The sequence below is a fragment of the Eubalaena glacialis genome, chromosome 9 (assembly GCF_028564815.1).
Source record: "Eubalaena glacialis isolate mEubGla1 chromosome 9, mEubGla1.1.hap2.+ XY, whole genome shotgun sequence".
Taxonomy (NCBI): Eukaryota; Metazoa; Chordata; class Mammalia; order Artiodactyla; family Balaenidae; genus Eubalaena; species Eubalaena glacialis.
Window position 1 is genome coordinate 83858722 of NC_083724.1, and position 24670 is coordinate 83883391.

A 24670-nucleotide genomic window follows, 5' to 3' on the forward strand; every position below is an offset into this window, starting at 1 on the left:
CACTGTGCCACCAGGTAAGCCCTTTTAATCTATTTTTGAGAGTAAGTTTTTATCAGTTAATTTTCTCACTTTTCACAAATGTTTCCTTAAGGAATATTACTTTATTTTTAGGTATTTAAAAATCATACATCCAATGTTCAATGATACCCTTACTTTCTTCAATTAGAAATGTATCTTGTAAACAATTATTTTCATAATTTTATTCATTAAATGATCCACATGGAGCTCAGTGACATGCATATCTAAATTAACCTCAGGATATTGATATCTAATTGTTCAAATAATGCCTTTTCCCATTATTATTTAACTTCTATTTTATCACAGTTAAGCTTGTAACAGTTAAGTTATATTATAAAAATCGTAAAATTATAAAAAATGTTTGACTCTACTTCAAGACTATATATTCTGTTCAGCTGGACATGATTTCTGGTTTTTGATAACTGTTATTTAATAGTTTAAATATTTGGTTGGACAATTCCGCTCCCAGTATCTTCATATTTGAAACAATTTGGGGTATCTTGTTTACTTATCCTTTAAGGTGAGCTTCATAATTTCTCAAGTGCTGTACAGTACTCACAGGAGCTATATTTGGGATTTCATTAACATTTGTTAACAAGGGAAATTGTTTATTACACTTAATTTTGTCTATTCAGAAGACTTTCTCATCTATTCATGTCTTTCTCTATGTCTCTTTTATGGTTCATTTTCTTTTGCAAATTTAATACACGCTTCCCTTTCTGTTATTAATGGAAAATTTTCAGAGAGCTTTCAAGGTTTGTGTCACTAGGTATTCACATTCAGGAATGCAACTGATTTGGGGGGGTTTCATATAACATCAACTTTACTAATGTTATTATCTCTAATCTTTTTTGATTGATTTCCTTGGCTTCCTGCTGGTAATCTACTGCCAAAAGTTTAGAGTGGCAGCAAAAGTATGAAGAGTCGGGGCGGGGGGTTGGAGGTGGGAGGGGTAGAAGGAAAACCTAAAATCATGACAGGCCTTCTCCTCTAATAATTAATAAACAGAATCTTAAGCAAATGTTTTCTTGTTTTCCCTCTAAATATACTCTAATAATTTATAAGAATTGAAATTTCAAGAGTTTCTTAGCTGAATAGTTGTAAACTTGTATAATACTAAGGTGCTGCAAAAGAGACTTGTAATAATAAAATTATCAACAATAATCCAGTTTGTATCCTTTTGGGAAACCTTTTTATTTTGTTGAATTAATAAATCATGTATCTTGAAAAGTTATCTTCAAATATTTTTAAGATTAACTTTTAATTCTAAAAACACAGAAATCACTTACTTTCACCTTCCTGAAGCATTTTCAATAACTGTGCATTTCTTGCCTTTACTTCTTTATACTTTGCCTAATAATCAAGGAAAAAAGATTTAATTTTTAAAAAGTAAATGATATAATTAATGATTTACTACCAATTTATGGAGCTATGAATTCTAGGCTTGCTCAAAGACATAAATTACTTCTGAAAGAAAAAAGATGGAGGAAAATGTATTCACAACTGTCTACTACTTAATTAAATCCCTCGTATAATAATACAAATCAATATTACAGGTGACTGTATTTAAGAAGAGTAGAATAAAAGTGGAGAAAACGCAGAATAAAACTAAATTTTCCTGAAGTCTTTCTCTTTTCTTCCTCAAATAAAATCCTTATACAATTCAAAATAATTATATGAAAACAAAAAGAAAAATGATTCATAGTTCTATACCAGTACTATACTAGAACTCTCTGTATCTGTTCTTCATCTGCCACTGTCCAATATGTGGCTACTAACTACTGGAAACGTGGTCAGTGTTACTGAGAAAATGACTTTCAACTGTCTTTAGTTTTATTTAATTACAATTTTTATTTTATTTAATTTTTATATATAAAAATTAAGAATTTTACTTTTATGTATTTAAAACCCATGTAGTGTATTAATTTTACACCACATGTAGTAGTTACTGTACAGCACAGTTTTATATTTGCTCAGTTAAGGCTTTACTAATCTTTTGTTATTTCATTAACTAAATATTTTTAAAGTAATTTTTGAATTACTTTACTTACATTTTGGCTGAAATGAATTAGTAATTTACTGAAATATCTTTCAATTATTTTTCAACTTTAAAAAAATGGCTTAGCTTCTTTTCAAACTACATGAATGACACAATTATACATTATAAACAATTTTGGAATTGTGTTCCCACATTAACATCCATATTCCAGGGAATTTTTCCCCTACACTACTCTTATTCAACGTGTCTTATAGCACACACTGAAGTATTTATAAATATTTAATACATTAGTACATTAGAGAAAACAATATATTTAGTAACTATAGAAATACAAGAGGTCAGGGAAAGAAAACAGATCAGTATAAGAAACTTGTCATTTCTTCTCTCAACATGTACACAGATATATACAGAAGTTACCAGATTCAAAAATCTTTCTTGTAAAACAAATTTGATGTATTTTAAATTAAGTCCAATAGATGACTTTTACTAAATACTCTGTCCAGTAAATTGCTGAGGATAAATCAATAATGTTACTGAGTAATACTGCAGACAATACACTGAATGGAAGAAGTAAACATAAAAGGGAGTAGGACTTTTGAGAAGCTAAGTAATGAAAGAGGGAGATAAGTCAGATGGAAACATAAAAATATGAAGGGGAAAAACAAATACAGTCAACTACAACTATACTCACTATGAATATAGAAATATATCTACTGGGAATATAAAACTGTATCCACTATGAAATTCTCACTCTCAGGGTTTCAGTCAATGTTAATATCTCATCAAACTCTATCTTTAGCTCAAGCCTTTTCTCCAAGGTTCAGATCAGTGTATATGGAAGCATGTCTTTAGTTAGTCTTCAAGACCTAAAGCCAGCTCATAAGGCAAAAATTGCAAATGAACAAAATTACCCCTGAATATTCTTTATACTGCGATAAAAATAACATATATAGTTTTTCATTTACAATACTGAACAGTAAATGTATCTATGAAAACATAAGAGTATAAAATCCTAGTACTGTGCAATTTATAATAAAGAACATATGAAATATACAGTGTCCTCATTAATATTTTTAACTTCATGAAAAAGAGAACACAAAGTTAAACGCACATATGGTGTGACTCCAATGTGTCCAACACAGATGTTCAACATCCTGAACATCTATGCCTGCATCCACAGCCATTTCAAACTCAACATGTCCAAAACGAGATCTATTAGTTCCGTTTCCCCAAACCAGTTCAAAATGTGTTCTTCCTCTTACACTCAGTACCTGCTAATTTTGTTACCAGACAGTCTTCACTCCAGGCCTCAGCTATGTGCATTATCTTCCACAAAACAATTCTCATGTCACTTCCCTTCTAAAACCTTCACTGCCCTCTCCTTGTCTAAAATGCAAATGCCTTCAAATAGTGACCTCGACTAACACCCCCAATCTCACCTTCTACAAGTTCGCATTTCTCTAAACGTCAGTAACAATGCATTTCCTACCATTCTCATGCCTTGTATGCACTGTTCTATCTGGAAAAACTATCTTTTTTTTGGTGAAAACTTTACCAATTTTCAATAGCAGCAACGGATTCATTCCTGTTTCTGGGCTTCTGGAGCACTCTGTCAGATCTCAATCACAAATTCTACATTGTACTGCAATTACTTACATGATTATCTTCTCCATTAGACTATGAGTTTCTTACTAACTCATCTTTGTATTCACTGTGCCTAACACATGGTAAGTGCTCAAAAAAAGCAAAAGAAAATATAAATGACAAAGAAAAAGCTAAGGCAGAATTGGGTGCAGTTCAAAAAGGTTTTAACAGGGATAATTCTTAAAGGCATGAGTAGACGAGGAAGGGAAATATAAGAACCAGCAGGGCTGGAACTTGACTTTTTTTCACTATTACATACACAGGGTCCAGAAAAGCACCTGGCCTATTACAGGCATTCAACAAATAATTGTTGAGTGAATAAATATTAGTTCAAAAAGAGAATGATACTTGAGATGAATAAGAGATTTTTTTAAAAGCCTAAGAAAGGAGGAGAGTAATAGGTTTGTGGCTTAAAAAAAATTGTATAAATGACAAGTGTTGGCAAGGATGTGAAGAAATTGGTACCCTTGTTCATTGCTGGTGGAAATGTAACATGCTGCAGCTGCTATGGAAAACAGTTTGATGGTTCCTTAAAAAGTTAAACATAGAATTACCATATGATCCAGAAATTCCACTCTTAGGTATATACCAAAAGAATTGAAAGCAGGGACTCAGATACTTTTACACCACTGTTCATAGCTGTATTATTCACAATAGCCAAAAGGTGGAAACAGTGCACGTGTCCATCAACAGACGAATAAACAAAAAATATGGTATATACATACAGTGGAGTATTATTCAGCCATAAAAAGGAATTAAGTTCTGATACGTGCTACAACGTGGATATGCATGCTGAAAACATGCCAAGTGAAATAAGGCAGACACAAAAGGACAAATATCATATGATTCCACTTATAGGAAGTACCTAGAATAGGCAAATTCACAGAGATTAGAGGTTATCAAGGATTGCAGTAAAAGGGGAAATAGGGAGTTTAATGGGTACAGAGTTTCTGTTTGGGATGATGAAAAAGTTCTGGAAATAGACAGTGGTGATGGTTACACAATACTGAGAAAGTACTTAATGCCACTGAATTGTACACTTAAAAATGGTTAAAATGGCAAATTTAATGTTATATGTATTTTACTATAATAAAAATACACTATCATTCAGATTATATATAATTAATGAGTTAAAAAAACCTAAATAGCAGAAATATTATTTCTATCAATCAAATATTAAACATATTTCAATATAATAAAAACAGAAAATGTACAAATTTATAGAATTATTTTAGTTTACAACGGTAAATATATACAAACCTCCCACTGAGTGATCACATTTTTCAGCTTCTGGATTTCAGCATCTTTTCTTTCAAGTTCCAACTTTAGTCTTTCAATTCTTCCATCTTTTAGAACTACTTCCTAAAGGGGGAAAACACCATTTTAGAACTAAGACAGTTCTGCCAATTCTGATTTACAATATCCTTTTTGAAAGGTTTAAGAGGAAAAAAAGTCCCAATTTTAATTCATTTTCTAAAGCAACCTTAACTGTTGACTACATTTCCACTTGTACTCAATTTTATAAATGTAATTATGTACAGTACAAGCAAATAAGATATTTATGCCTAATCTCAAACTACAAACATAACCTAGAACAATATCAGGGCTTTGAAATGATATTTCCATCCTGGAATAAACATACTAAAGTGGTCTCTGACAAGTTGTTATTAGTCTATCTTAAAAACCTAAAAGAATTGAAAACTTATGAGAAAAATACAAAATAAATAATACAAAAAACCAAAAATAATTTTTCTCTATATTAGCAATTAACACATAGAAGATATAACTAGAAAAAACATTTTCTCCAGACAGCAATAAAAAATATCCCTAAGAATAAAATTCAGTAATTTTCAGGATCAATAAATGATAAAATATTGAAAAGGACAGAACAAAGCATGTTTTTAGATAGGAAAACTAAGTATTACTAAATATTAATTTGTACATTCAATAAGATTTCAATAGAAATTTCAATAGAGTTTTGTTCTTTGGAACTTAGCGAGATAGTCAAAACTTCACCTGAGAGAATACAGGATAGAAACAAAAAGTTAATGCAGTAGAATTTGCCTACCAGATAATTATATATTATACAGCAAAAATAATTAAAACAGCATGTCATGGCACCTATGTTGACACAGCAATGTAACAGAAAAGAAAGTCCAGAAAGAGATTTAAGACACAAGAATTTATTATAATATAACTATGGTATTTTAAAGAAGTGAGAAAAGGCTGAATTACAGAATAATGGTAGTATATGGGACAAATGGCTAACTGGAAAAATCAAGTTAAATGTCTGCCATCTTGTAACATACACCAAAATAAATAAATTTAAATGCAAAAAAATCAACCCAAAGTCATACTTTTCATAAGAATATATATTGGTTCTCTTTATCTAATGAGTAATGTGGCAACAATTTTATTCCAAAAATACTCACTGAGCACCTATGCTGGGTGCTGGGTGTACAATGGTGAACAGAACTGAAAAGATTCTTGCCCTCATGGGACTTGTCTGGTGGAGGAGGCAGATATTACATAAAGAAATGCTGCAATTAGAAACCAAGGTTTAAGCAGTGACGAAAAGAAACACAGTGCTATAAAGGGAATAATGTGGATTATTCCCTGGTGGATCAGGGAAGCTCTGAGGCCATGACCCTTAAGATGAACCTTGAGTGACTGGGTAAGAATTGGCTAAGTAAAAAGTGGAGGGAGATAAGAGCTTTCCAGGTAGAAAGAACAGTATGTATAAAGGCCCTGAGGCAGGAAAGAGCCTAGAGAATTTGAAGGATAGTAAAGAGGCAAGCATGGTTGGAGCTTAGTGAAGAAGATGATAGTATAAGATGATTTTGGAAGAAAAAATTTGGATCAAAATTAAAAATATACATACTATTATAATGGCCCCAAAATCTCATTTCCAGGAATTTATCTTAAATAGATAAGTGAGGGGGGAGTATCTATGAAAGTGTTCACTGCAGTTACAACAAAAAATTGGACATCAATTTAAATGCCCAACAATAAGGATATAGGCTAAATATATGACAAATTTACAAAACTGAAAACTCTGAAATCACTAAAAATGATGATACAGAACCATAAAACACATCTGTATGATCCCAAAACTGTAATACTATATACAAAGAAAAAATCCTGGAAGGACATACACCAACATTTTAATAACTCTCTTAGAATTATTATGGAAGATTTCACTTTATTGTTTAAAAATTTCCTTTCATCAAAATTGTTTTATACTGAGTATATAATCATTGAATAATATAAAATAGTATTTTAATTAAAAAAAATAAAACCACTTAAGTATTAAAATAAACTCTTTATAATATTACTAGCTAACATCTTTGAATAGGAAAGCTCTTCTGAACATAGTATGAAAGGGAGAAAACAAAAAGGAAAAGATTGATAGATTTAACTTGATGAAAAATCTCCAGAAACACTGAAACAAAATCAAAAAGTAAATGAAAAAAACTAGAAAAAACAGTTGCACCTATATGCAGGCATATGACCAATAAAAAATCAAAAAGTGTACAACCTCAGTAGTAAGCAATGTTATATCAAACTGGTATATTTAAATTTTTTCCTCAGTGTGGGTAACTGAAAGCAATTTAGCTATAAACATTATTATTTAATGTAAAAACATTACAGTTGACCCTTGGACAATGTTGGGGTTAGGGACGCCAACCCTCTGAGAAATCAAAAATACTCATAGTCGTATATAGTCAGCTTTCTGTATATGCGGTTCCTCTGCATCCGCAGATTCAACCAACCTCGACTGAAAAAAATCCATGCATAAGTAAACCCAAGCAGTTCAAACCTGTGTTGTTCAAGGGTCAATGTATTACTTAATGATCTGAATTGCTCACCATCTCTGTATTTAACTGAAAAGTGGTCCATGTAAGTTTCTACATTATTGGGGAAAAAGTGTAAATCCACAGAAAAGTAGGACCACAACAAAGTATCAATGGTAGTTTTCTCCAAGTGAATGAGATTAGGGTCAATTTTTTTCCACTGCATCTGCAAATTGGGGATCATAAAGATGCCTATCAACTTCACAGTTAACTGTGAGAACGGAATGAAATAATCATTTTAAGTACTTAATAGAATATCTGGCAAATATATACTAAGCCCTCAAATATTTTTGCCATCATTAAAATTTCTTCACTTATCAGTTATTTCCAGAATTTCTACAACAAACATCACTTTTTAAAACAGAAAATCATATTGTTTTAATGCATACCCATTTTTATGAAGTCCTATATTTCATTAAATAAATTTTAAACTTATCTTCTAAGTAGAAGACATTATACTAAAATGAAGATAAAAGGGTGTATAAGTCTATGTCCACAAGGGATTTGTAATCTATTAAGAATAGTAACAAATAAAAGTGTGCTGTGTGAAATGTGCCATAAGAAAAACAAAATGCTATGGGGTATAGAAAAAGAAGGAAAGATCATATCCAGGTTTTCTGTGTTTGGGATTGGGATAGGGCAATGAGAGAGCTTCAGGGAGGAGATGGCATGTGAAATGAACCTTGAGCAAAGCTGGGAAGGATCCAGCGCTGTGATAGGAGTGCTCTGCTCTAGCTAGGAGAAAAAACTGGAAAGAGTACAGCTGAAGTTACTTAGGCCGAAGCTACACTGTAGAACAATGCTTTCAAACTTACTTGACAGTGACCCATGTTAAGGAAAGTTTTATATCATGACCCAGAATGCACATACATGTCAGTGTATGTGTGTATATTTGTATGTTATATATATATATACACATATACACAGAAACAAATTTCATAAAATACGAACAGATACGCTGACATATACGCTGACATATGCTGACAACTTTTTTTTTTTGATTAGTGCTGGTAGCAATCTACTAAATTGATTTCAGGACTGGTTAAATGGGTTGGGACTCTCAGTTTGAAAAGCTTGAGGGCTTTAAATGTCAGGTCAAGGACATTTCCACTTGATTCAACACACACTGAAGCTTAGGGACATGGTGTGGCAGGATGGAAGTCTTGTTTTTCCAAAAGTCATCTGTTGGGACTTCCCTGGCGGTCCAGTGGTTAAGACTCCACACTTCCACTGCAGGGGGCACAGGTTCGATCCCTGGTCAGGGAACTAAGATCCCACGTGCCGTGTGGTGCGGCCAAAAAATTTTTTTAAAAAGTCATCTGTTAGCAATGTATAAGATAAATTACCTAGAATTAGAAGGCAGGATGCAGAAAGACTTATTAGGTTACTGAAATAATACCAGTAAAAGATAATGAGAGCCTAAACTAGAGAAATGTTAATAAGAATAGAAGAGAAGATAGATCTGAGAACTATTTCAAAGATTAAAAACTCCCAAACCTTGAAAAACAGAAAAGTGAAACAGGAGGTTCAGAGTCTGAATATCTGGATAAAATGATAAAACCAAAAACAGAAATGATGAAGTCAAGCCAAATGTTTGGTTTGGAGAGTAAATGATGACCTCGAGTTTGGACATAGTGAGTATAAGGTATTCACAGAACAAGAGAGTGAAATATGCCACAAAGACAATTGATAAAACAGAGCCCCGAAGGCCATTAGAGGGAATGCCAGTGAAGTTGTGGAAAAGTTAGTAAACTCATATCCTGATGCTAGAAGACAATGTTGGTAACACATCAAGAGCAACACAGATGTTTACATGCTTTATGCAATTACTATTTTTAAGAATGTATTCCAAGGAGAAATTCAGCAAAAAATTAAATATATGAATATAATCAATGAATATCAAGTGACCAATTCTAAACAACCTAAATGTTCAATATTACGGTAATGACCTTAAACAAATTACAGCATGTTGATTTGACAGACTATAACCATGGTTTACATAAGGGGCTACCAAAAACTATAGTCCTTATCATTAGCTATTTTTTAAATACCTATACATGTGGCATTTTCCTAGAAAAGTACTATTCAAAAATGAAACCAAACGTTAAGACTGGTTGAACTAGGATGGATTTATTTTTCACCTTTAAAAATTTCTGGTATATTAATGTACAGTTTAAAAGAATTTTAACCTTTGCAAAAAGAAGGGCTTTCTTTCTCTGAAAAAGGAGTGCAAGGGGGAGAGGAAGGAGGTAGATAAAAAGATTATTTTTAATGGCCTCAATCTTTCTTTTTTCCCCACTATACTCAATGACATGACAAAAATCCTAATATTTTTAATGATGAAAAGTTTTGCACGTACAAAATAATATATAAAGGAATGACACAAGGTAAAAAGAAAAATAAAACAGTATGCAGATTGTGTGAACATTACCAGTATTTTGGCATCCCCCATGTGCCTCTCCCCAATACATCCCTTCCCCCCCCCCGAAAATATCCACTATTACAAATTTTGTGTTTGTTATTCTCTTCCTTTGTTAGTCTTTTAGAACAATATCCCTGAGTAATATATTAAATTTTCTATATTTTGAAATTTATATAAATGGCATCAAACTATTACTATTTGGTGACTTGCTTTTTTCATTAAAGATTATGTTGGGGTTTTTTTTGTTTTTTTTTTAAATTAATTAATTATTTATTTTATTTTATTTTTGGCGGTGTTGGGTCTTCGTTTCTGTGCAAGGGCTTTCTCTAGTTGCAGCAAGCGGGGGCCACTCTTCATCGCGGTGCGTGGGCCTCTCACTATCGCGGCCTCTTTTGTTGCGGAGCACAGGCTCCAGACGCGCAGGCTCAGTAGTTGTGGCTCACGGGCCTAGTTGCTCCGCGGCATGTGGGATCTTCCCAGACCAGGGCTCGAACCCGTGTCCCCTGCATTGGCAGGCAGATTCTCAACCACTGCGCCATCAGGGAAGCCCAAGATTATGTTTTTGATATTCATCCATGTTGTTATGTATTGCTGTAGCTCATTCATTTCTCCTACTGATTTTGTTGTCACAAACAACTGAGTTTGAATCATTCTTGTTGAAGATGTCTTCAGGGTTTAATCTAACGTAGAATTTCTAAAACATAGTCTCCCCATCATCTTCAACTTTAAAAGTTAATGCCAAATTGTTCTCCAAAATGGTCATACCAAATTACATTACCACTAGTAATTTGTTACTGTTGTTCTACAACCTTACCATACGGCATATTGTCTGATTCCTATCACTAGTCTTCACCTTCCTTCAGTTTTTCCTAGGCACTGCAGTGAAATTAGTATTACCATATAGAACTTTGTCCTCTGCTCAAAAACTTTAAAAAATTCTTTATTATCTCCTGACTAAATCATAAATCAGGCTTTTAAGTCCTCCACAATCCCTCCAAACCCACTGTGCCAAATTTATACTATGCTCCTCTTAGAATTTTGTCTTAAACTGGTTTATTCTTCACTGCCTCCATTCTTTTACTCTGACATTCCAGTTTCTTCTCCCTCACTTCTTCATGTTCAAATTCTACTGTCCCTTAAATTCCAATTCAAAAGCTATTTTCCGACTTCCCTGGTGGTCCAGTGGTTAAGACTCCACGCTCCCAATGCAGGGGGGCCCAGGTTCGACCCCTGGTCAGGGAAATAGATCCTGCATGCTGCAACTAAAGATCCCACATGCCACAACTAAGACCTGGCACAGCCAAATAAATAAATAAATATTTTTTAAAAACCCCACAAAAACCAAAAGCTATTTTCTCCTGAGAAAGTCATCTCTCATCTCCATTCCTATAAATTACCTTTTTTGGATCTACCACTTTCCGCCTTGTACAAAAACAATTATCAAGTGCATGCTGTGTACAACATGCTCTGCTAAACATTTTACATCATAATCGCTAATTTCCATAATAACAGTGCATGAAAGGCAGGTAATTTCATTCCAATGTAACACAGCTGATAAGCTGCAGTGCTATATTTTGTGTTATTAGGTTTGATTTCAAAGACCGTTCTCTTTCTACTATACTGCACTGTCACTTTGGTTTTAAAATATCATTAACATGACTTAATAATTTAATTAAACTTATGTGTACCCAACTTTGCCCTACAGAAGATATGAAACATCTAATTATTTGCTCAAGTATATTAATATCATTCTTACTATCCAATAATGATCTGAGATGGCTTAGAAAAATAAGAAGATACAATCCACAATGGGGAAAATCATAATCAATGTAAAAAGAGGAAACAAATATGCTAACTATAAATGTTAACACAGTTGCTTGCACTGTACATAAAATTTGACAGTCAAGACAAGACAGGAAAACACAAAATTTAATTCAATGCCAGAAAGGAAGAAGCTCACAAGTACCTCAGGGCAGGCAAGGATTTCCCGTACTAAGTTGAAAATAGATTTTCATGTGGTATACTGTTTTTATAAAGCAATATTATTGCTGCATTGGAGTGACAAGTTCTTAAAGAGTCTGGCTTCTTTTGTGTCCTATATAACACAACACAGCAAGTGTTTAATTTGTTGAATGACTGACCATTAAGTATTGGAGGTCAATATAAGGTAAAGAACAGATTCACAGTTTAAGAGGAAGTAAAAGAGAAGACTGGTGGTTGTGGTGAGAAAAATAAATGCAGACTTAGAGGTCTCTATAGGATAAGATCTTTTCTTTCTTTCTGTATTTCTCCAAACAATATTTTAAAATGTGAATACCATTCTTAGCTTGTGAGCCTTACAAAAACAGACTGCTGACCAGCCATAGTTTGCAACCCCTGGTCTGCAGGATAAAATTCTAACTTCTTAGTTTCACATAAAAAGACCTTTATAATCTAAATCCAATATATTTCTCTAGTCATGTTATCCCACACTCACTTAAGTCTATACTTCTTAGATGCAGAATTTTTCAGTTTCCTGAATATTCAGTCTAAGGCTTTTCATAGCTCTGGGCCATTGCTCTTGCAGCTCCCTTAGGTTTTCTCCATTTCTCAGTTTATACAGTTATTCACCATTCAAAATCCATCCCGAATGTCACTTCTTTATATACCTTTCCCAATTCACCCAAGGAGTGATCTATTACCTTTTCTATTCAAAAACCTCTTTTTTATTGTTCATATCTCTCTTAAAGCCTTTATCATGCTGAATGATATTCTTACAGTCTCCCTCCTCCTATCCCCACTACTCTGTCTAAGGCATGGATGGTCTTATCCATCTTGATATTCCCACTCCCTTACATTGGTGCCTAACAATACCTAGCATTATAGCACATGCTCAATAAATATTCATCAACTAAAGAAGTACTTCATACTTTTTAATATAAGTATCTATGTGTAATAATGACTAAGATAATATCCTAAAACTGTAACTTTATACAATCATAATTGGGTTCCACTGCTTAGGTTTTTTAAAAAAGAAAAATAATTTCACTGTGATTTTAAGAGAATTTTCTATTTTACATGCCTGGTTGTGTTCATGAGCTGTGCAATTATCTGTTCCATTATATTCTGTAAGCTGTTCTCTTCTTTTTTCTCTAATAAGAATTTTATGAACATCATCTTCCAGTCTATTGAAGAATCCTCCATCATGTGATAAAGTCTGAGAAGAACTCAATTCCTGTCAAAAATGAATTAAGATTTACTATCAATCAACATAAAAGTGCATGCATTTAATAAACCTGGCCAGCCACTAGAAGGATAGAGAATGAAAAAAAAATAACATAGAGACAATCAACCATCTGATTCTTCTCTATCTCCAGAAGATAACCAGTAGAGATACATTTGCAAATGTCCTTTACTTCATATTTTTTGAGTTGGGTATTGATTTTATCCATATACCATACAATTTACCCATTTAATTTGCACATTTAAATGGTTTTTAATATATTCACAGAGCTGTACAACCATAACCCATTTATAAAGTTACATCAGCCCAAAAAGAAACCCAGAACTTATTAGCATCATTTCCCATTCCCTCCTAATCCCTCCCCTCAGCTGTTCCCTAGGCAACACTAATCTACTTTCTGTCTGTATAGATTTGGCTATTCTGGACATCTGATATAAATGGAATCATACTGTATAAGGTCTTTTGTGACTGGCTTCTTTCACTTTGCAAAATGTTTTCAAGATTCATCCATATTATAGCATCTATCAGCACTTCATTCCTTATTGCCAAATAATATCCCACTGATGGATATACCATATTTTATTTCTCAATTCATCAGTTGATGGACATTTGAGCTGTTTCTACCTTTTGGTTATTATGAATAATGCTCCGGTAAACATTCATGCAACAAGTTTTTGTGTGGACATGTTCTCAGTTCTCTTGGGTATATACCTGGAAGTAGAATTGCTGGGACATATGGTAACTCTATGTGTAACCTTTTGAAAAATTGCCAAGCAGTTTTCCAAAATGACCATACTATTTTACAACCTGTCAATGTATTCAGTGTATGAGGCTTCTAATTTCTCCACATTCTCACCAACACTTGTTATTATACATCTTTTCAAATTATAAACACCCTAGTGGGTGTGAAGTGGGTGTGAATGAGATTCATTGTGCTTTTGAATTGCATTTACCTGATGGCTAATGGTGCTAAGCATCTTTTCATGTGCTTATTGGACATTTGTATATCTTTGTGAAAAAACGTTTATTCAGAAAGCTTGCCCAATTTTTTTGTTGTTTTTTTGTTTTTTAAACTACATGTGAATTTATTATTAAAAAAAATTTTGGGGGGCTGCACCACACAGCACATGCAATCTTAGTTCCCCAACCAGGGATCGAACCTGTACCCCCTGCATTGGAAGCGTGGAGTCTTAACCACTGGACCGCCAGGGAAGTCCACTTTGCCCAATTTTTAATTAGGTTACTTTTTATTTTTGAGTTGTAGGAGTTCTTTATAAATTCTAGAAACAAGTCTCTTATCAAATACATGATTTGCAAATATTTTCTCCCATTCTGTGGGTTGTCTTTTCACATTCTTGACAGTATCCTTAGTATCACAAAAGTTTTAATCTTGACAAAGTCCAATTTATCCAAGAAATCACTGCCTAACTCAGGGTCATCAAGATTTACTCCTATATTTTCTTCTAAGAGCTTTATAGTTTTAGTTCTTACATTTAAGTTTATAATCCATTTTGAGTTATTTTTTGCGTATGGTGTGAGAAGGGGTCCAAATTCATTCTTTTGCATGTGGCTATCCAGCATCCTTTGTTAAAAGATTATTCTTTTCCCACTGAATTGTCTTGGCACCCTTGTCCAAAATCAATTGAACATAAATATAAAGGCTTCTTTCTGGACTCTTAATTTTATTCTTTCAACCTATATGTCTACCCTTATGCCATACCACACTGCCTTAACTACTCTAGCCTTATATTGCTCAAACTTTTACAGTATATTTAAAAACAATTTTTACATAAATTCTACACACAAATGATAAGGAGCTAAGACTGTATCACAATCTACTCAATTATTAAAGTTAGAGATTTTATATGTTCTCCAAGAAAAGTATCATTTCCTTTCCAACTTCCTGTTGCAAGACAGAGACTGAGGAAAATGTTCCTCTCACTCTCATAGGTTTTCCCTATGTCCCACATTCTTGAGCTTTAATATTCCCAATTTTACCCATTTCAACTGTATTTGTCAGCAAATGACCCAACAGTTCAATGACTGTTCATCCTTTTCCTTTCACCTTATCTTAGAAAGTGTTTGAAAGAAAAAAAAAGTGTGTATCAGTGCTTAATATACAAATAATATTTAAAATATTTGTAGAGCACTTTATATTTTGCAAAGCACTTCCAGAAACATCCCTTTAGTTGAATCTCATTAACACTGTAAGAAACTGATAGAGCAAGAATAATTTCCCCACAAAGTAATCATAGTCACAGGAAAGTTAAATAACTTGCTCATGAGTGATTCTACTGCCAAGTGGTACAGCTATAACTCAAAGTCTACTGCTGCATAAAATAATTCCATTCTGGTAAGACTTCATTTTAAAGCAATGAATACAACAATGCTTAAACACTGCTGAGCTTCTATGGAAGGTATAGCATGATGATGGCAACTAATCAGCCTCTGGATTTCACTACTTTAAATACTTAAATACTTTAGTGCAGTTCCAACTAATGTCCTCTGTTTTTTGATAGCTGCTACCATTACCAGCATGCCTATCCCAAAGGGTACTCTGTCCTTGATATTTTTTCTTTAGCGAGGCATAAAATTTCTTTTCAGCCTAAGGACAGAAGTTTTCAAAAGATACCTTGACAGGAAACTACAGAGAAATGAAACAAAAATGAACCAACAACGCCCCCCTCCCCCAACACACACACCTCAACAGAAAAAAGACAAAAATGAAGCAAGTGTTAAGAACACAGATTCTTTAATAAGTCTAGCCAATTCAATTTCAACTTAACTAAAATTCTGAGCACCTATTATGTGCCAAGAATATAATGAAAAAGACAGTATGGTGTTTGTGTAAGTATAGCCTTATAGATCACTGGAACATAATTAGGAGACTGGACATAAGCCTTCACATTTATGGTCAATTTATTTTTTATGAAGGTGTCAAGTTACTTCATTAAAGAAACAATATTGTTTTCAACAAATGGTGCTGGGAGAACTGGATATAAACATGCCAAAAGTGTATTTGAACTCTTTCTTCACACTACGCACAAAAATTAACTCAAAATTAGATCATGGAGAAGATTCTGTGAAGATGGTAGAGTAGCGAGCACCAGGAACCTGTGTCCTCACACAGACAATAACTGCACTGGCAGAATCTGTCTGATTTTGGAACAACTATTTTGGAATTCTGAAGTCTGTTGAAGGCTTGCAACTTCCAGGGGAACTCTTGGATGGTAAACTGCAGTAAATTTTGGTCAATTTCAGCTCTTGGCACAGTAGCAACTACCCATCCACCACCCTCAGTAATGTGGCAGGCAGCTGTGTACATGTTCCTGGAGCAGCTTGTACACAGCTTATGGGAGCCAGGGTGGGCAGCAAGGAGCCTCTCCTCCAAATAATGGGGATCTGTGTTCTGGTCACTAATCGCCGCTTCTGATTACAGAGGTGCAGACCAAGAGACAAAGAGGCAGACAGCCGTTGTTGCTGCACCTCCCCTCATTGTTGCAAGCCCCTCCCCCTCTAGCTGAAGTGACTTCCAGTGGATTTAAAGAGCTAGTGCCCTTCCCCTCCCCCCTCATATTTAGCTTTTCCACTTTTGAGAGCCAGACTTTAAAAAATAGGCCATTCATGGGCTTCCCTGGTGGCACAGTGGTTAAGAATCCGCCTGCCAATGCAGGAGACACAGGTTTGAGCCCTGGTCCGGGAAGATCCCACATGCCATGGAGCAACTAAGCCTGTAAGCCACAACTACTGAGCCTGCGCTCTAGAGCCTGCGAGCCACAACTACCGAGCCTGCAGGCCACAACTACTGAAGCCCACACATCTAGAGCCCATGCTCCGCAACAAGAGAAGCCACTGCATTGAGAAGCCTGTATACCTCAACAAAGAGTAGCCCCGCTTGCCATAACTAGAGAAAGCCTGCACGCGGCAACAAAGACCCAACGCAGCCAAAAATAAAATAAATAACAAACAAATTAAAAATATATATTAATGTTTGAAAAAATACAATAAAGACCAGCTTAATAAAAAAAATAGGCCAGAACCACCAGAGGGCAGACAGCAGAAGCAAGAAAAACTACAGTCCTGCAGCCTGTGGAACAGAAACCACATTTACAGAAAGATAGACAAGATGAAAAGGCAGAGGGCTATATACCAGATGAAGGAACAAGAAAAAACCCCAGAAAAACAACTAAATGAAGTGGAGATAGGCAACCTTCCAGAAAAAGAATTCAGAATAATGATAGTGAAGATGATCCAGGACCTTGGAATAAGAATGGAGGCAAAGATTGAGAAGATGCAAGAAATGATTAACAAAGACCTAGAAGAATTAAAGAACAAACAAACAGAGATGACCAATACAATAACTGAAATGAAAACTACACTAGAAGGAATCAATAGTAGAATAACTGAGGCAGAAGAACGGATAAGTGACCTGGAAGACAGAATGGTGGAATTCACTGCTGCGGAACAGACTAAAGAAAAAAGAATGAAAAGAAATGAAGACAGCCTAAGAGACCTCTGGGACAACATTAAACGCAATAACATTTGCATTATAGGGGTCCCAGAAGGAGAAGAGAGAGAGAAAGGACCAGAGAAAATATTTGAAGAGATTATAGTCGAAAACTTCCCTAACATGGGAAAGGAAATAGCCACCCAAGTCCAGGAAGCGCAGAGAGTCCCATACAGGATAAACCCAAGGAGAAACACTCCGAGACACATAGTAATCAAAGTGGCAAAAATTAAAGACAAAGAAAAATTATTGAAAGCAGCAAGGGAAAAACGACAAATAACATACAAGGGAACTCCCATAAGGTTAACAGCTGATCTGTCAGCAGAAACTCTACAAGCCAGAAGGGAGTGGCATGATATACTTCAAGTGATGAAAGGGAAGAACCTACAACCAAGATTACTCTACCCTGCAAGGATCTCATTTAGATTTGATGGAGAAATCAAAAGCTTTACAGACAAGCAAAAGCTAAGAGAATTCAGCACCACCAAACCAGCTCTACAACAAATGTTAAAGGAACTTCTCTAAGTGGGAAACACAAGAGAAGAAAAGGACCTACAAAAACAAACCCAAAACAATTAAGAAAATGGTCATAGGAACATACATATCGATAATTACCTTAAACGTGAATGGATTAAATGCTCCAGCCAAAAGACACAGGCTTGCTGAATGGATACAAAAACAAGACCCATATATATGCTGTCTACAAGAGACCCACTTTAGACCTAGGGACACATACAGACTGAAAGTGAGGGGATGGAAAAAGATATTCCATGCAAATGGAAATCAAAAGAAAGCTGGAGTAGCTATACTCATATCAGATAAAATAGACTTTAAAATAAAGAATGTTACAAGAGACAAGGAAGGACACTACATAATGATCAAGGGATCAATCCAAGAAGAAGATATAACAATTATAAATATATATGCACCCAACATAGGAGCACCTCATTACATAAGGCAATTGCTAACAGCTATAAAAGAGGAAATTGATAGTAACACAATAATAGTGGGGGACTTTAACACCTCACTTACACCAATGGACAGATCATCCAAAATGAAAATAAATAAGGAAACAGAAGCTTTAAATGACACAATAGACCAGATAGATTTAATTGATATTTATAGACATTCCATCCAAAAACAGCAGATTACACGTTCTTCTCAAGTGCGCACGGAACATTCTCCAGGATAGATCACATCTTGGGTCACAAATCAAGCCTCAGTAAATTTAAGAAAATTGAAATCATATCAAGCATCTTTTCTGACCACAACGCTATGAGATTAGAAATGAATTACAGGGGAAAAAGCATAAAATACACAAACACATGGAGGCTAAACAATACGTTACTAAATAACCAAGAGATTACTGAAGAAATCAAAGAGGAAATCAAAAAATACCTAGAGACAAATGACAATGAAAACACGACAACCCAAAACCTATGGGATGCTGCAAAAGCAGTTCTAAGAGGGAAGTTTATAGCTATACAAGCCTACCTAAAGAAACAAGAAAAATCTCAAGTAAACAATCTAACCTTACACCTAAAGAAACTAGAGAAAGAAGAACAAACAAAACCCAAAGTTAGCAGAAGGAAAGAAATCATAAAGATCAGAGCAGAAATAAATGAAATAGAAACAAAGAAAACAATAGCAAAGATCACTAAAACTAAAAGCTGGTTCTTTGAGAAGATAAACAAAATTGATAAGCCATTAGCCAGACTCATCAAGAAAAAGAGGGAGAGGACTCAAATCAATAAAATCAGAAATGAAAAAGGAGAAGTTACAACAGACACCGCAGAAATACAAAGCATCCTAAGAGACTACTACAAGCAACTTTATGCCAATAAAATGGACAACCTGGAAGAAATGGACAAATTCTTAGAAAGGTATAACCTTCCAAGACTGAACCAGGAAGAAGCAGAAAATATGAACAGACCAATCACAAGTAATGAAATTGAAACTGTGATTAAAAATCTTCCAACAAACAAAAGTCCAGGACCAGATGGCTTCACAGGTGAATTCTATCAAACATTTAGAGAAGAGCTAACACCTATCCTTCTCAAACTCTTCCAAAAAATTGCAGAGGAAGGAACACTCCCAAACTCATTCTATGAGGCCACCATCACCCTGATACCAAAACCAGACAAAGACACTACAAAAAAAGAAAATTACAGACCAATATCACTGATGAATATAGATGCAAAAATCCTCAACAAAATACTAGCAAACAGAATCCAACAACACATTAAAAGGATCATACACCATGATCAAGTGGGATTTATCCCAGGGATGCAAGGATTCTTCAATATACACAAATCAATCAATGTGATACACCATATTAACAAATTGAAGAATAAAAACCATATGATCATCTCAATAGATGCAGAAAAAGCTTTTGACAAAATTCAACACCCATTTATGATAAAAACTCTCCAGAAAGTAGGCATAGAGGGAACCTACCTCAACATAATAAAGGCCATATATGACAAACCCACAGCAAACATCATTCTCAACGGTGAAAAACTGAAAGCATTTCCTCTAAGATCAGGAACGAGACAAGGATGTCCACTCTCACCACTATTATTCAACATAGTTCTGGAAGTCCTAGCCATGGCAATCAGAGAAGAAAAAGAAATAAAAGGAATACAAATTGGAAAAGAAGAAGTAAAACTGTCACTGTTTGCAGATGACATGATACTATACATAGAGAATCCTAAAACTGCCACCAGAAAACTGCTAGAGCTAATTAATGAATATGGTAAAGTTGCAGGATACAAAATTAATGCACAGAAATCTCTTGCATTCCTATACATTAATGATGAAAAATCTGAAAGAGAAATTATGGAAACACTCCCATTTACCATTGCAACAAAAAGAATAAAATACCTAGGAATAAACCTACCTAGGGAGACAAAAGACCTGTATGCAGAAAACTATAAGACACTGATGAAAGAAATTAAAGATGATACCAACAGATGGAGAGATATACCATGTTCTTGGATTGGAAGAATCAACATTGTGAAAATGACTATACTACCCAAAGCAATCTACAGATTCAATGCAATCCCTATCAAATTACCAATGGCATTTTTTACGGAGCTAGAAAAAATCATCTTAAAATTTGTATGGAGACACAAAAGACCCCGAATAGCCAAAGCAGTCTTGAGGGAAAAAAACGGAGCTGGAGGAATCAGACTCCCTGACTTCAGACTATACTACAAAGCTACAGTAATCAAGACAATATGGTACTGGCACAAAAACAGAAACATAGATCAATGGAACAAGATAGAAAGCCCAGAGATAAACCCACGCACCTATGGTCAACTAATCTATGACAAAGGAGGCAAAGATATACGATGGAGAAAAGACAGTCTCTTCAATAAGTGGTGCTGGGAAAACTGGACAGCTACATGTAAAAGAATGAAATTAGAATACTCCCTAACACCATACACAAAAATAAACTCAAAATGGATTACAGACCTAAATGTAAGACTGGACACTATAAAACTCTTAGAGGAAAACATAGGAAGAACACTCTTTGACATAAATCACAGCAAGATCTTTTTTGATCCACCTCCTAGAGTAATGGAAATAAAAACAAAAATAAACAAATGGGACCTAATGAAACTTCAAAGCTTTTGCACAGCAAAGGAAACCATAAACAAGACGAAAAGACAACCCTCAGAATGGGAGAAAATATTTGCAAACGAATCAACGGACAAAAGATTAATCTCCAAAATATATAAACAGCTCATTCAGCTCAATATTAAAGAAACAAACAAGCCAATCCAAAAATGGGCAGAAGACCTAAATAGACATTTCTCCAAAGAAGACATACAGACGGCCAAGAAGCACATGAAAAGATGCTCAACATCCCTAATTATTAGAGAAATGCAAATCAAAACTACAATGAGGTATCACCTCACACCAGTTAGAATGGGCATCATCAGAAAATCTACAAACAACAAATGCTGGAGAGGGTGTGGAGAAAAGGGAACCCTCTTGCACTGTTGGTGGGAATATAAATTGATACAGCCACTATGGAGAACAATATGGAGGTTCCTTAAAAAACTAAAAATAGAATTACCATATGACCCAGCAATCCCACTACTGGGCATATACCCAGAGAAAACCGTAATTCAAAAAGACACATGCACCCGAATGTTCATTGCAGCACTATTTACAATAGCCAGGTCATGGAAGCAACCTAAATGCCCATCAACAGACGAATGGATAAAGAAGTTGTGGTACATATATACAATGGAATATTACTCAGCCATAAAAAGGAACGAAATTGAGTCATTTGTTGAGACGTGGATGAATCTAGAGACTGTCATACAGAGTGAAGTAAGTCAGAAAGAGAAAAACAAATATTGTATATTAACGCATGTATGTGGAACCTAGAAAAGTGGTGCAGATGAGCCGGTTTGCAGGGCAGAAGTTGAGACACAGATGTAGAGAACAGACATGTGGACACCAAGGGGGGAAAACTGCGGTGGGGTGGGGATAGTGGTGTGCTGAATTGGGCGATTGGGATTGACATGTATACACTGATGTGTATAAGGTTGATGACTAATAAGAACCTGCAGTATAAACAAACAAACAAAACAACTAATACTAAACTTTCATTGGGTTATTTGTATGGAAATATGTTAATATAAATGTTTCAGACATTACATGAAATTTCTAAAATGTTCTGGTATAATGTTATAAGTCATAATCCTAGTTATTACTTTAAAATGTATATCTCAGAAATAACTAATTTTCTTGTCAACTGCATTATTATGAACTTTCATCAAATCTTTAACCGTGGTCATTTTTAAGTCTTTTGTCATTTACAGACAGTTCTGGGTGTACTGTGATGCTTTTGTTAATATGTTCCTATAAAAGGGTTTCATCTTCAGGAAATTCATGGAAAAGACTCTGACAAGTACAGGTTTCTGGTACCTGACTGTACTGCTGAACTGAATGAATAAGCATTTTCAGAACTCTAATGAAAAACTGATGAACTCATAAAAGTGCTAACAAAAGATCAAGATGAAAAAAAAAAAATTAATTACATGGGACTGAGTGAACTGATGAGGATGAGTATAATTTTTGTGACTTTCTGGTTGAATTTAAAAAAAGAAAAAATCCCACAAGAACTCAGAGGCAAAGAATATACAAATCAATTTTCACTGCAAAGTAAAGGAGCTGTTGCAGTGGAGGATTACTGGACTGAATGTCAATATTATGACATAGTATGAGTGTGTTTCATGTTTGGTAATTGCAATCATTGTTGCTTTTGTTGTGGTCATCCATGTACAATGCTTGGTGTCAGTCTATCTCTTGTAAAAATAAAATACAGTGTGTGTGAAAAAAAAAAAAATATATATATATAAAAAAAAAAATAGGCCATTCAAAAACAACTGCCTGTAAGGGGAAAATTAGAAAGTGACTATGAATGCCCAACGAAAGGCTATGAAAAGACCTAAGACATTAAGTTTACAACAATCAAAAAAAAAACAAAAAACAAAAAACCCCAAAACAGTAATAAAAACACCAATCCTTGAGGAAGGAGGAGAATCTGATTTCCAGAGTTACCATATTACTAGACTCAAATGTCTCATATTCAACAAAAAATCACAAGGCATACAAAGAAACAGGAAAGTATAACCCATTGAAAGTAAAAAGAAATCTATAGAAACTGTTCCTGAAAAAGACGTATTTATGGCAGTTGTATTAGACAAAGACTTTAAAACAACTCAACTGTCTTAAAGATGCTCAAAGATTTAAAGGAAGATGTGGAGAAAATCAAGAAAACAATGTGTGGACAAAATGGAAATATAATTAGGGATTAAAAAAAGAAACCTAAAGAGATGCCAAAAGGAAATTCTGGAGCTAAAAAGTACAATAACTGAAACAACACATTCACTAGAGTGACTGAAAGGCATAGTTGAGCAGGCAGAAGAAAGAATCAGTAAACTTAAAGATAGGACAACAGAAATTATCTAGGCTGAGGAACAGAAAGAAAAAAGATTGAAGAAAAGCAAACCGAGCCTAAGGGACCTGTGGGACACCATCAAGCAGGCCAACATACAAATTGTGGGAGGCTTAGAAGAAGAAAAGAGATAGAAAGGGGCAGAGAGAATATCTGAAGAAATAATGGCTAAAAACTTCCCAACTCTGATGAAAGACATGACTATAAACATTCAAGAAGCTTAAAGAACTCCAAGTAAGATGGACTCAAAAAAAGACCCACAGCAAGTCACATTATAATAAATTTTCAAAAGACAATGACAAGGGACTTCCCTGGTGGTCCAGTGGTAAAGAATCCCCCTTCCACTGCAGGGGACACAGGTTCAATCCCTGGTTGGGGGAACTAAGATACCACACGCCGTGGGGCAACTAAGCCCACGCGCCACAACTACTGAGCCCACGCACCTCAACTAGAGAGAGTCCACGTGCCACAAAATATAGAGCCCACATGCTCTGGAGCCCGCACACCACAACTACAGAGCCAACGTGCTCTGGAGCCCATGCGCCACAACTAGAGAGAAAAAACCCGCATGCCACAACTAGAGAGAAGCCCGCGCACTGCAACGAAGACCTGACGCAGCCAATTAAAAAAAAAAAAAAGACAATGACAAAATAAAATCATAAAAGCAGCAAAAGGAAGCAAATCATCATATACAAGGGATCCTCAATAAGATCATAAGCAGTTTTCTCATCAGAAACTTTGAAGGCCAGAAGACAATGGGCTGAAATATTAAAAATACTAAAAGAAAAAAACCTTTCAACCAAGAATGTTATATGTGGCAAAACACTCCTTCAAAAGTGAGTGAGAAATCAAGACATTCCCAGAAAAACAAAATCTGAGGGAGTTTGTGACCACTAGACCTGCCCTGCAAGAAATACTCACGGTAGTGCTGGGAAGGTAAAAAGAAAGAACATTAGACAGTAACTCAAAGCCACATGGGGAAATAAACATCTCAATAAAGGGTAATTATAAAAGCAAGTATTATTG

General features: G+C 34.7%; 1 protein-coding gene across 2 annotated transcripts in view; it reads right to left on the bottom strand.

Annotated features, from left to right (window-relative positions):
- Positions 1-24670, bottom strand: part of GKAP1 (G kinase anchoring protein 1) — an 85477-nt gene that overhangs the window by 5906 nt on the left and 54901 nt on the right. For both annotated transcript variants that reach the window (XM_061199288.1, XM_061199287.1), the window contains exons 8-10: positions 12999-13151; positions 4922-5023; positions 1308-1371 (exon numbers count right to left, since the gene is read on the bottom strand). In XM_061199288.1, the coding sequence (XP_061055271.1) occupies positions 1308-1371; positions 4922-5023; positions 12999-13151 (319 nt within the window). The remainder of the gene's footprint in view (positions 1-1307; positions 1372-4921; positions 5024-12998; positions 13152-24670) is intronic.